At 42.8% G+C, this 14,485-nt stretch overlaps 2 protein-coding genes across 3 annotated transcripts; one reads left to right on the top strand and one right to left on the bottom strand.

Annotated features, from left to right (window-relative positions):
- The first annotated feature begins 103 nt into the window (after positions 1-103).
- On the top strand, positions 104-9,900 carry phactr1 (phosphatase and actin regulator 1). Of its 2 annotated transcripts, none has more exons than XM_087785103.1 (13): positions 104-279; positions 1,378-1,539; positions 1,651-1,731; positions 1,792-1,878; positions 1,939-2,100; positions 2,165-2,420; positions 6,762-6,940; positions 7,034-7,190; positions 8,152-8,207; positions 8,279-8,340; positions 8,519-8,659; positions 8,737-8,813; positions 8,876-9,900. In XM_087785103.1, the coding sequence occupies exons 1-13, from the start codon at positions 159-161 to the stop codon at positions 8,889-8,891; spliced, it is 1,557 nt and encodes a 518-aa protein (XP_087641229.1). In that variant the 5' UTR covers positions 104-158; the 3' UTR covers positions 8,892-9,900. The 2 variants fall into 2 exon arrangements, with proteins under 2 accessions (XP_087641229.1, XP_087641228.1); XM_087785102.1 differs by having other exon boundaries at positions 1,375-1,539.
- A 567-nt stretch (positions 9,901-10,467) lies between these two features.
- Positions 10,468-13,802, bottom strand: tbc1d7 (TBC1 domain family, member 7). Its single transcript, XM_087785118.1, has 8 exons — positions 13,662-13,802; positions 12,942-13,101; positions 12,763-12,843; positions 11,572-11,762; positions 11,365-11,502; positions 11,143-11,288; positions 10,831-10,960; positions 10,468-10,774 (listed from the first exon to the last, which is right to left on the bottom strand). The coding sequence occupies exons 2-8, from the start codon at positions 13,051-13,053 to the stop codon at positions 10,688-10,690; spliced, it is 885 nt and encodes a 294-aa protein (XP_087641244.1). The 5' UTR covers positions 13,054-13,101; positions 13,662-13,802; the 3' UTR covers positions 10,468-10,687.
- Between the last annotated feature and the right edge of the window lie 683 nt (positions 13,803-14,485).

Genomic DNA, 14,485 nt, shown 5'->3' with positions numbered 1-14,485 from the left:
ATTACGTTTCCATTTAGAAGAGGAGCCAATGAACGGAAATGACATCATACAACCCCCCCCGCCCCCCATCTTCCCTCCATCGTCTCCGGGCAGGAGCCTCGCTGCTTCGGTTCCGTCTCCCCTGCTGACCCACCGGTCCGGACGCTGCCGGGCCGAAGATGGCGGCGGCGGCCCCGGATGAGGAGGAGGAGGTGGACCGCAGACCGATCCGAAGGGTTCGGTCCAAGAGCGACACGCCGTACATCACCGAGGCTCGGATCTCGCTGCACCTGGAGACAGGTATGATGATGGTGGTGCTGATGCTGAGGATGATGATGATGATGATGATGATGACGGGCTGCGGCATTACCGCAACATTATGACGTGACAGGTGCACGCGCAGGGTTGAGGTGAATACGGGATCATATCGATTGACACTAGCTTCCGTTGTTGCCATGGTGATGCTGCAACCGCGTTGGGTGGACACGCGGGGTGTGTTCGCGTCCTCCTGAGACCCGCCGGGACCACATCTGCACCCAGAACCCACACAGATGTTCTGGTGTCTAATTCCCGTCACGTGACTCACGCTAGGATGGAGCCGCGAACTCTCACTGTGGAACTGATGAGTTTTTGGGAGGAGAGAAGCAGCCAGCAGGGGGCGCTGTAGTCAGACAGACTCTGACAGACAGTCTCTAAACACAGTCTAGATACACACACACACAGTCAGATACACAAACGCAATCACATGTACACTAACACTCGCACGCACAAACACAAATAATTGGACACACACAGAAACAAACACCAAAATGAGAGACACAAACACAAGCAGACAGATTACACACACACCCAATCAGGTGCACAAAGAAACACACACACACAATCAGACACAGACACATAAACACACAGGACAATTGGATGCACTCACACATTCAGGCACACACACATTCAGACACACAAAAGACATGCACAAACACACGTACACATACTGTACACTTAAACACACACGTACAAACACAAACACACATACACATTAATAAATAATAATAATCTCTATTTATATAGCGCCTTTCTAGACCAGGGTCACAAAGCCCTTTGACAGCCATTCACACATACTGATGGGAGTAGGCTGCCACACATGGCGCCAAGTCTTCCATCAGGAGCAATCAGGGTAAAGTGTCTTGCTCAGGGACACAACGACACAAGCTTGTCTGGAGCTGGGATTGGCAACCACTCTACCATCTGAGCTATGACGCCCCCACTATACACAAACAGACAATCATAAACACACAAATATACAGTACATGTACCTTGCAGTGCGATGAGAGAGATACTTGTATTATTATTAGTGTCGACTGACCTGAACATGACAGAATGTGTGCTTCTTCTCTCCAGCAGAGGAGGTTGAACGTCTGGCTGCACTTCGCTCCGACTCTCTGGTCCCAGGAACTCACACGCCTCCCATCAGACGCAGGAGCAAACTGGCCAACCTGGGTCGCCTGTTCAAGCCCTGGAAGTGGAGGAAGAAGAAGAGCGACAAGTTCAAACAGACTTCAGCAGGTGACTCAGACATCCGGGAGGTTCCCGAATCGGAGCTGAAGCAGAGACTCAAGGGGTCTTAACGTGGTCTTGACTTCTCTGGTACTGACTAATGGATCTGTGTCCCTGCAGTACTGGAGAGGAAGATGTCGACCCGTCAGAGCCGAGAGGAGCTTATCAAGAAGGGGGTTCTCCAGGAGGTCTACGAGAAAGGTAAGCGTCCTCCGGCGTGTCACCTGCTGCCTTACTCAAGGTCGTGATTGTCGCCCTCAGACACGCCTCAGGTCAAGGTGGATGACGGCCAGTTATCAGAGTCTGGACCGCGGGGCCATCTGGACGGAGCCGCCTCTGGTCCTGCAGGTGTGTGTGACCCTGCTCAGCCCCCTCTTCTGCCTTGTGACCCAGAGTTTGTCTTCTCAGGCACCATGGACTTCCAGCCAGCAGGGGAGGAGCACAGGTCCAGTCCGGGCCCGCCAGCTAAGATGTTTCCCTGCGATGAGTCTCCATCCAGGCCTGCACTGCACAAACAACCTCCCGCTCTGCTGCCAAAACCCTTTAGCAGGCTGACCAATCACGCCTCAGGTCTGTGCTTATGAAGGAGAATCTTTATCTTTTAGTTGACAGCTCTTTTCTCTCCTGCCTGCAGATGGCGCACCAGTGAAGCTTCCCTGCATGAAGTTGTCGCCTCCTCTACCTCCAAAGAAGCTCCTGATATCCATCCCCGCCAACAGCCTGGAGCCTCCGTCGCTCATCTTCCAGAAGTGCCACGCCCCTTTCAGCCACGCCCCCCTGGGTGGTCACACCGTGCAGTTCGGGTCAATGCCTGCCCCCCTGCACCCCCCCAGTCGCATCATCGAGGAGCTCAACAAGACACTGGCCCTGACAATGCAGCGCTATGAGAGGTGAGTCAACTGCTGCTGTGTGACACCTCTTTCAACACACCTCTATGAACACACCTCTATTAACACACCTCTATGAACACACTTCTTTCAACACACCTCTTTCAACACACCTCTATGAACACACCTCTATCAACACACCTCTATTAACACACCTCTATGAACACACCTCTTTCAACACACCTCTATGAACACACCTCTATCAACACACCTCTATTAACACACCTCTATGAACACACTTCTTTGAACACACGTCTATGAACACACTTCTATGAACACACCTCTATCAACACACCTCTATTAACACACCTCTATGAACACACTTCTTTGAACACACGTCTATGAACACACGTCTGTGAACACACTTCTATGAACACACCTCTATGAACACACTTCTGTGAACACACTTCTATGAACACACCTCTATGAACACACCTCTATGAACACACCTCTATGAACACACCTCTATGAACACACTTCTTTGAACACACGTCTATGAACACACCTCTATTAACACACCTCTATGAACACACTTCTTTGAACACACGTCTATGAACACACTTCTATGAACACACTTCTAATAACACACCTCTATGAACACACCTCTATGAACACACCTCTATGAACACACCTCTATGAACACACCTCTATGAACACACTTCTATGAACACACCTCTATGAACACACCTCTATGAACACACCTCTATGAACACACTTCTTTGAACACACGTCTATTAACACACTTCTATGAACACACTTCTATGAACACACCTCTATGAACACACTTCTGTGAACACACTTCTATGAACACACCTCTATGAACACACCTCTATGAACACACTTCTATGAACACACCTCTATGAACACACTTCTATGAACACACCTCTATGAACACACCTCTATGAACACACTTCTATGAACACACCTCTATGAACACACTTCTGTGAACACACTTCTATGAACACACTTCTATGAACACACTTCTATGAACACACCTCTATGAACACACTTCTATGAACACACCTCTATGAACACACGTCTATGAACACACTTCTATGAACACACTTCTATGAACACACTTCTATGAACACACCTCTATGAACACACTTCTGTGAACACACTTCTATGAACACACCTCTATGAACACACCTCTATGAACACACTTCTATGAACACACCTCTATGAACACACCTCTATGAACACACTTCTATGAACACACCTCTATGAACACACCTCTATGAACACACCTCTATGAACACACTTCTATGAACACACCTATATGAACACACTTCTATGAACACACCTCTATGAGCACACTTCTATGAACACACTTATGAACACACATATATGAACACACATATATGAACACACCTCTATGAACACACCTCTATGAACACACCTCTATGAACACACTTCTATGAACACACCTCTATCAACACACCTCTATTAACACACCTCTATGAACACACTTCTTTGAACACACGTCTATGAACACACTTCTATGAACACACCTCTATCAACACACCTCTATTAACACACCTCTATGAACACACTTCTGTGAACACACTTCTATGAACACACCTCTATGAACACACCTCTATGAACACACCTCTATGAACACACTTCTTTGAACACACGTCTATGAACACACTTCTATGAACACACTTCTATGAACACACCTCTATCAACACACCTCTATTAACACACCTCTATGAACACACTTCTGTGAACACACTTCTATGAACACACCTCTATGAACACACCTCTATGAACACACCTCTATGAACACACCTCTATGAACACACTTCTTTGAACACACGTCTATGAACACACTTCTATGAACACACTTCTATGAACACACTTCTAATAACACACCTCTATGAACACACCTCTATGAACACACCTCTATGAACACACCTCTATGAACACACTTCTATGAACACACCTCTATGAACACACCTCTATGAACACACCTCTATGAACACACTTCTTTGAACACACGTCTATTAACACACTTCTATGAACACACTTCTATGAACACACTTCTATGAACACACCTCTATGAACACACTTCTGTGAACACACTTCTATGAACACACCTCTATGAACACACCTCTATGAACACACTTCTATGAACACACCTCTATGAACACACTTCTATGAACACACCTCTATGAACACACTTCTATGAACACACCTCTATGAACACACTTCTGTGAACACACTTCTATGAACACACTTCTATGAACACACTTCTATGAACACACCTCTATGAACACACTTCTATGAACACACCTCTATGAACACACGTCTATGAACACACTTCTATGAACACACTTCTATGAACACACTTCTATGAACACACCTCTATGAACACACTTCTGTGAACACACTTCTATGAACACACCTCTATGAACACACCTCTATGAACACACTTCTATGAACACACCTCTATGAACACACCTCTATGAACACACTTCTATGAACACACCTCTATGAACACACCTCTATGAACACACCTCTATGAACACGCTTCTATGAACACACCTATATGAGCACACTTCTATGAACACACTTATGAAAACACATATATGAACACACATATATGGACACACCTCTATGAACACACCTCTATGAACACACTTCTATGAACACACCTCTATGAACACACTTCTGTGAACACACTTCTATGAACACACCTCTATGAACACACCTCTATGAACACACATATATGAACACATTTCTATGAACACACATATATGAACACATCTCTATGAACATACCTCTATGAACACACTTCTATGAACACACTTCTATGAACACACTTCTATGAACACACCTCTATGAACACACTTCTGTGAACACACTTCTATGAACACACCTCTATGAACACACCTCTATGAACACACTTCTATGAACACACCTCTATGAACACACCTCTATGAACACACTTCTATGAACACACCTCTATGAACACACCTCTATGAACACACCTCTATGAACACACTTCTATGAACACACCTATATGAACACACTTCTATGAACACACCTCTATGAGCACACTTCTATGAACACACTTATGAACACACATATATGAACACACATATATGGACACACCTCTATGAACACACCTCTATGAACACACTTCTATTAACACACCTCTATGAACACACTTCTGTGAACACACTTCTATGAACACACCTCTATGAACACACCTCTATGAACACACATATATGAACACACTTCTATGAACACACTTCTATGAACACACTTCTATGAACACACCTCTATGAACACACATATATGAACACATTTCTATGAACACATATATGAACACACCTCTATGAACACACCTCTATGAACACACGTCTATGAACACACCTCTATGAACACACATATATGAACACACCTCTATGAGCACACGTCTATGAACACACCTCTATGAACACACATATATGAACACACCTCTATGAACACACATATATGAACACATTTCTATGAACACATATATGAACACATCTCTATGAACACACCTCTATGAACACACGTCTATGAACACACGTCTATGAACACACCTCTATGAACACACATATATGAACACACCTCTATGAACACACATACAGTATATGAACACACCTCTATGAACACACATACAGTATATGAACACATTTCTATGAACACACATATATGAACACACCTCTATGAACAAACTTCTATGGGCACACCTCTATGAACACACCTCTATGAACACACATATATGAACACACATATATGAACACATTTCTATGAGCACACCTCTATGAACACACATATATGAACACACATATATGAACACACTTCTATGAACACACCTCTATGAACACACATATATGAACACATTTCTATGAACACATATATGAACACACCTCTATGAACACACCTCTATGAACACACGTCTATGAACACACCTCTATGAACACACATATATGAACACACTTCTATGAGCACACCTCTATGAACACACATACAGTATATGAACACATTTCTATGAACACACATATATGAGCACACCTCTATGAACACACGTCTATGAACACACGTCTGTGAACACACTTCTATGAACACACCTCTATGAACACACTTCTGTGAACACACTTCTATGAACACACCTCTATGAACACACTTCTATGAACACACTTCTGTGAACACACTTCTATGAACACACCTCTATGAACACACTTCTATGAGCACACCTCTATGAACACACCTCTATGAACACACCTCTATGAACACACATATATGAACACACATATATGAACACACCTCTATGAACACACACATATGAACACACTTCTTCTCTGACAGCTCTATGATGCATGGTGCTCCCACACTGATGATGGATTGTGTGGACAACAAAGAGAATCTTCCAAACGAGGTGGACTACGAGGAGCTTCCAGGGGAGTATAAGGAGGACGAGGAAGAGGAGGATGAAGATGATGAAGAAGAAGAGGATGACGAGGAAGATGACGACACTCTTCTAACAAGTATGTGTGAGAACCTTTCATCTTATATGTAATGTTGTGTAGAGCACCAGGCAGTTGTGTGGTTCAGTAGGACTCACTGCTCCTCTGTCTCAGGCACTCTGGCTCTCAGGGTTCTCAGAAAAGACTCTCTGGCCATCAAGATCAGCAACAGGCCGACACAGAGGGATCTGCTGGACAAGAACATCCTGCAGCTACAGTCGGACCAGGAAAGACTGGAGTCCAGACAGCAGACGGCCACCAAGCTGACCAGGTGGGTGGAGGGTGATAGTTGTCATCCTCATTGTTATACTCATCATCTACATCATCATCATTATCTTCATCAATATCAACATTATCTTCATCATCATCATCATCATCTACATCATCATCATTATCTTCATCAATATCAACATTATCTTCATCATCATCATCATCATCATCATCATCATCCTCATCATCCTCATCATCATTATCTTCATCAATATCAACATTATCTTCATCATCATCATCGTCATCATCATCATCATCTACATCACCATCATTATCTTCATCAATATCAACATTATCTTCATCATCATCATCATTATCTACATCACCATCATTATCTTCATCAATATCAACATTATCTTCATCATCATCATCATCATCATCTACATCACCATCATTATCTTTATCAATATCAACATTATCTTCTTCATCATCATCATCATTATCTACATCATCATCATTATCTTCATCAATATCAACATTATCTTCATCATCATCATCATCATCATCTACATCACCATCATTATCTTCATCAATATCAACATTATCTTCATCATCATCATCATCATCAACATTATCTTCATCATCATCATCTTCATCGTTACCATTTTTGTCATCATCATCAACAATATCTTCATCATCATCATCTTCATCGTTACCATTTTTGTCATCATCATCAACATTATCTTCATCATCATCATCTTCATCGTTAACATTTTTGTCATCATCATCAACATTATCTTCATCATCATCATCTTCATCGTTACCATTTTTGTCATCATCATCAACATTATCTTCATCATCACTATTATCAACACAATCTTCATCATGGTCAGCCCTATCATTTTTGTCATCATCATCAACATTATCTTCATTATCATCCTCATAATCATCATCATCATCATCATCATCGCCACTTATCCATCATGATCCAGCTTCATCTACTTCTCTTTTGTTGGTTTCAGACGCTTGAGTCAGCGTCCAACAGCGGAGGAGCTGGAGCAGAGAAACATCCTCAAACGTAAGTGACACACAACCACCATATCAACAACAACAACCAACAAAAATAGTTGAGTTTTTCTCCTTGTGAAGCTCGAAACGACCTGGAGGAGCAGGAGGAGAAGAGAGAGATCAAGAAACACCTGTCCAAGAAGGTGAGACACGGCATCATCCAGGAATAGATCTGTGCGTGTACATTATGTGTTGTTGACACGAGTGTGTTTGTGTATGTGTAAGTTTAGGAACATGCGTGTGTGTCACGTTAGATGAAATCATAAAAATAAAAACAACAAGCTAAGGAGCTATGAAGCTAACGTCTGTTCATCCCTGCAGCTGAGTCAGCGGCCGACAGTGGAGGAGCTGAGGGAAGCCAAGATCTTGATCCGCTTTAGCGACTACGTGGAAGTGGCTGAGGCCCAGGATTATGACCGGAGGGCTGACAAACCCTGGACCAGGCTGACTGCTTCTGACAAGGTTGTCATGACGACAGGGCATCATCCAAGATGGATTCTTCAAGCCCCTCTGACATGTGTGTGTGTGTGTGTGTTTAGGCCGCTATCAGGAAGGAACTGAATGAGTTCAAAAGCACAGAGATGGAGGTGCACGAGTCCAGTCGTCACCTGACCAGGTACCTTGACATAGTGAGCAGGTTTTGAGCAGGAACACAACTCTGACTTTTTTCTTCTGCAGATTTCATCGGCCCTAACTCCTCCAGACATTTTTTACGGAAACCTTCTGGCCTCCATAGATGTGGCTGGACGATGCTTGGAGCAACGAGAAGCACAGATGAAGTCTCTCGCGCAGATTCGTCTTTGTACGAAGAAGGACTTATTTTTACTTTCGTCAACGTGCCAACTGTTATCTGCCTTCAGACCTCACTAAGCTCCATTGGAGCTTTCGGTGGTCCACTGGACCTTCTGACGTGTCATGTGATCAGATTGAAGTGCCATCAGATTCTCTCTGGAGCTGAAAGATAAATCGTTGCCATGAACTGTAACTTGAGGTGCAAACGTCAGAGAAAGTTTATTTCCACAGAGGTTCGACTGGTGACCAAACTTCCAAGACTTTATGTCGAAATGAAGGGAAACGGCACCACTGAATTCCTCTTAGGACCTAACCAAGTGTGTCCAAGTTCAGCTAACCGGTTCTCCATTTCCTGCTCATTAACCATCATCACTCTGACAACTGTGAGGAGCTTCGTGATCCACGTGAGACTCTGTGCGGCAGGAGGGTTTTGGTGTCTGTCCGGGATTGTTTACGTGTCACCGCACAACTTATTTTTACCTGGAACATGCAATAATTTAGTTTCCAGTTTTTGCCAAAGCAGCGAGTGCAGACTCAAATCACCAAACAGAACCACAACACCTTGAGTTTGAGCCTAGGATGAACTTACAGTTCCTCTGTTGAAGTGCATTATGGGACTAGTCGTGCAAGGGTTTGCTTAGTGCCATCAATAATAGACCTCTTTGAGTGATCACATGTAAGACGCAGACCCACACGCCGCAGGTTTGACAAGATGAGCTATTGGACCGGTTTGTTAAAGGAGGTTGTTGTAGAAACATGTAGGAACCTTTACTTTTGTTTTCATTTGTAATTGATGAAACTCCTCCCAGAGGTCTTGTTGATAATGTTTTGTAAAGCTGAGAAAGTGCATGTGAGGGTGAAGTACTTGTCTTCTAAGGTGTCTTCATAATAAAAGAGAAATGTTTTGTTTACTCCCCTGTCACAGATTCTAGCTTATGTTGTCAGTTGAGTTCAGCAAACTAAAGTCAGTTGATCACGACATCAACAACATGTTCTGTGTCTCTTCCCTCAATGTGCCAACATCCATCCTAACTAACATTGTCTCCAAACCTCCCTTATGTACCTTGATGAAAAGGACAGGGTATCATGGCCAGTCCTCAATCGATCCGATTTCAATTTGATTCAGAATCAGCACTTAAATAATAATAAAAAAAGTAAAGTAACTAGGTCAAAAAATCTCATATATAGATCTATATAGTTAAAATAAAAACTTTACTCAAGTCCTGTAAATTTGTTCTCACTCGTGAGATTCTTGTTTAGAAAAAGTGAAAGTGAAACACATTACAGCTTCTCCTTCTATGGACGTTTCATTAATTTGCCTCATTTCAACCATTCATAATCTTGCTTGTCCACAATCCACAATCTGATCCCTTGTCATCAGCTCTTTCAAGCCTCATCTATCCATCACTAGAGAACAGTTTGGACGTATTTGTGACACTCCGATACAGTCTAGTGTCAAAAGACTCAAAAGAAAGAACTCTTTGGAAAGTTCCATGTTTATTCACTTGTTTAACCTTTGGTCATATGAAGTCTCTCTCTTTAAGTCTTTTGGGCCGTCCTAGGACCCGAGGAGAGGTTCGATGTCCTTCGCCAAAATCCAACCACTTCAATTCTTTTGTGAAAGCAGGAGCAAGACCGACGAACAGTTGACCGAAAACTGAAAGAGGCTCCTGCAGCAGCCGTCCCTGCGGTGGCGCTCTACGTGGCGTGCGTGGGTGTGCCGCAGTACTTGTGCCATAGGTCGATGGCCTTGGTGACGATGGCGTCTGTGTTCTCCTGCGGCATCTGAGGGAGGCACGCCATTAAAAAGGAACACGGCAACAGCGTTGTTGACAACTCACATGACGCAGGAAGTTGGTGATGCCATCGGGCCTGGCGATGCCCATCAGCATGATCTTATAGCTGAGGAGGATCTCCAGAGCCACGAATACCAGGATCTTACAGGAGCCGCTCACCACCTTGTCCCAGACCCTGGAGACCAAAGGAGAGCTCTACTGACATGCCAGCAGAAACACACGGCCTGCTTCCTTCTTACACAAGTGACTCACTCCGACTCTTTCCCCTCTCTTTTTCCACTGCCTCACTTTCCTCCCCGCTGTCCCCTAATTACAGATTTTCTTTCCTATCTATCCCTCTCTTCAGGGGCATCTCACCTCTGCAGGCTGGATTCGGGCAGACAGCCAGCGAAGCAGCGTCTGAACCAGAGGGTGTAGGGCAGCAGGGGCAGAGCACCGCTGGTCTTAAGATGTCCGAGCAGGCGAGGCTCCTCCTGACTCAGGTAGTGTTCCAGGCTCTTGGGCTGCAGACCGGACAGACTTGGTTTAGAACCTTTTTTTATCAGTGAAACAGAGGGGCCTCCTAAGAGAAGAGCATACAAAATGAGGGACAGAGTCTCCAAACTTGCTGTGGAACTGGCTGACGAAGCCCTTAATGAGCCAGTAGCAGTCGACCGGGTCATCTGCGATCTCCTCCATCGCTCTCCCAATGGACAGGAAGTCTTCGTGTTCCTCGCCCTGCAGACACGATGTCAATATTGTCAATTTCGTCATTCGCACGAGCACCATTGTGACTTGTAGACTCACAGGAGGCAGTGTTTCAGAGCAGCGAGGCAGCATCTGGTTTTCTAGCTGGAACATGCGCAGGTAGATGTGGGTTGACGGCATGGATGCGTGGATGTACCTCATCACCTCTAGGGCCTCGAGGACATCCTGGTACTGCTCCTTCCTGTACCTTCCAACCCGAGAGTGCGAGTCGCTGTGAGGTGGCAGGATGCCTGTTGCGGAGAAACCACAAGACAACATATATACATAACTCGATCCTCCTTCAACTAGAGCGTCTCTTCCCATTGGAAGCCTTTGAACTCCACCGCTTTTGAGTCAGCAACAAATCAACTCAAACCTTTTTTCTTTTTTTTTTTACAAGATCACTGGAACAGTTTAGCTATAAGTGGGGTGTGATAGAAAGAGTCTGGCGATACATTGCTTATTACGATACCGGTTAAAATATATGATATACTGTAAGGATATTTGTAGTATTGTCCAAGTACTTGACTTTGGTGTTGCAGAATTTACTGGCCACATGACACTTTACAAAGTTGTTAATTGCATTAATTTGATCGGAAACCGAAATATGTCCAAACATCAGCTTTAAAAGTTGCTGGAGTCGACTGTAGCCTCTGGTCCTCAGTCATCGCAGGGATCTCACAGGATTTTACTGTTCCTTTAGCTGCAGAGGATGTAATACGTGCACCACCTAGTGGCAACACCAAAATGTAAGTAAGTTAGTAAGTAATTTATATTTTGTAGAGCGCTTTTCCAGACCAGGGTCACAAAGCGCTAAAACAATCGAAACAATACGACAACAACACAGGACTCTCAGAAAATCAAGGAAAAGCCTGCACGAATAAAAATGTCTTGCACCTTCTTGTTAAGACATGAAAGCAAACTGTTGCTTTAATAGTCCAGGCGAGAAGACACAAACGCATGGATTATAAGCTCCAGATCGTGTTGTGACTTTCGAGATTTTCCTAAGTTTTCTGCACAGTTGAACCAGAGACAAATTGTACCAAAACAAAATTATTACGCAATTTATTAAAATATAAACCATAATTGATCTATGATAAACACTGAATTATGATTATCTACAGTGTTAAAAATCAAGTGAGATCGTCTATATGTTATTACATCAGTAAAAGAAATGAAAAAATAAATTAAACCATTCAATATTCTGATGGCACTGATAAACTTCCATACATTTATCACTTCATGGCTTACCTAACAACACCTTCCACACATGGATTCTGTACATAGAAGGGAGAGGAAACCTCTGACTGAAGGTGCTCAGCTTCTCCAGGTCTGTGGGAAGAATATCTCCGATCAGCTATTTGTGGAAGTTTGAAGACCTGTTATTGACAAAAACACTGCAGAGCCGTTAAAGTTGTTGTTGCACCCACCCAGGGGATTGTCCTTCAGCAGGATCTCCAGAGATTTCTTCTCCTCCACACCTCTGAAGCCCACCTTCTCATAGTAGGCAGAGCGAAAGTTTCTCTGGGGGTCCTCAGCCATAACCTCTTCTGGTCACAGAGACAACAATCATGGGGCGCCCCCTGAGTCCTGAGAAGGTGGAAATAACAGCAGTACAAATAAATAAAATGTTTTATCAACAAACTATCAATTTAACATTGATACAAGAACAGAGAACTGTCAGTTATAAATGCATTAGAACAAATAAGTGTGTTTTTACCTAAATAAGTAGGTGAATCATTTCAAGGCAGCGCCATCAATTTATTTAAAAAACGAAAACGGAAAACACCTTCTGTTTTATGTCATGGAGACTTTGAAACAAAAGACAAATCGGGCTAATGTGACAACAAACAACTTGGAGAGGTAAGCGCTACAAGTCGGTCAAGTTTTAACTTAAATATTGTCATTACTATCCAGTTAAAATATCTGTTTATGTGCTACACAAGGCTGGTTGTCCCCATTTACCTGTCTGATCCTTCTGCACCAACCTTTATTTTAAATACCTTTTACACACATTTTTACCGACGTTTTAAAGCTTGTGTTTATAAAAGCCTCTTTTGCTCGACAACACATTCATTCAAAAGTTACAAGCTTGAGTTAAAAGACATTTAATGAAAATAAAAAACAACAACATTAATAAAATCACTCACAACAATAACGATACGACGTCACCTGTTCTTCAACGCATGACGTCAAATGGATAACATATTAAAAGTGAAGGAAAACTAACGACCGGTTGTCAGAATGTTCTGTTGACAGATAAGCTAACTGAAATGTTCTTCTTCTACACTCAATTTGATCCTCGTATACCGGACCACCGCACTGCTTGCTGCTGCCTCTAAAGGCGAAGACGAGAATTACACCTTGATCTACCTGTACTCGAGCGAGCTGCTCCTCTCACGATGGAACTCATTCCTCCTCTCTCGCAGGGCGACAAATCTTTTGGTCCGCCTGGCTGGTCTGCAACCGCAAGGATTTTTAAACATAATTTCCCATTTTATATTCTGCTCCTCTTTTGTTTCTTACTTATATTTTTGTCTTTGTTTGATGAATCTTCTGATTCCTTTAAGAAACATCTTAAGACGTTCTTATTCGTGCAGGCTTTTCCCTGATTTTCTGGAACACCTGTGTTTTTCTCGGTGTTATCTTGATCTTTTTAGTATATATTTTTTTAGTATTTTTTTATTTTTATTATTTAAGCTCTTTGTGACCCTGGTCAAGAGATGCGCTATATAAATATAAATTACTTACTTACTTACTAATATTTGCTCATATATATTTTTTTAAACAAACCTTGCTGATGTCTTCCCATCAGTTGTTTGTAATTGTTCACAAGTATTTATCAGACAAACCTTTATTATATATTCAGATTATTGTCAACTTAAAATAAGTGTTTATTTAATAGTTAATGGGAAAATATTAATATTATATTATAATTATTTTATTATTATAAAAAAGATTTGATATTAAAATA

This window comes from Callionymus lyra, chromosome 2 (assembly GCF_982586985.1).
Source record: "Callionymus lyra chromosome 2, fCalLyr1.hap1.1, whole genome shotgun sequence".
In the NCBI taxonomy this organism is placed as follows: Eukaryota; Metazoa; Chordata; class Actinopteri; order Syngnathiformes; family Callionymidae; genus Callionymus; species Callionymus lyra.
Note: the sequence above shows the minus strand (reverse complement) of the source record. Positions and strands in the feature narration are given on the sequence as shown.

Excerpts from the sequence above, each read along its gene's own strand:
- phactr1 (XM_087785102.1), top strand. The coding sequence starts at position 159 with ATGGCGGCGGCGGCCCCGGATGAGGAGGAGGAGGTGGACCGCAGACCG. Across the intron at positions 2,421-6,761 it reads ACAATGCAGCGCTATGAGAG|CTCTATGATGCATGGTGCTC; the intron begins GTGAGTCAACTG and ends CTTCTCTGACAG. Across the intron at positions 6,941-7,033 it reads TGACGACACTCTTCTAACAA|GCACTCTGGCTCTCAGGGTT; the intron begins GTATGTGTGAGA and ends CCTCTGTCTCAG.
- tbc1d7 (XM_087785118.1), bottom strand. The coding sequence starts at position 13,053 with ATGGCTGAGGACCCCCAGAGAAACTTTCGCTCTGCCTACTATGAGAAG. Across the intron at positions 12,844-12,941 it reads GCTGAAGGACAATCCCCTGG|ACCTGGAGAAGCTGAGCACC; the intron begins GTGGGTGCAACA and ends TTCTTCCCACAG. Across the intron at positions 10,775-10,830 it reads TCACCAACTTCCTGCGTCAT|ATGCCGCAGGAGAACACAGA; the intron begins GTGAGTTGTCAA and ends TGCCTCCCTCAG.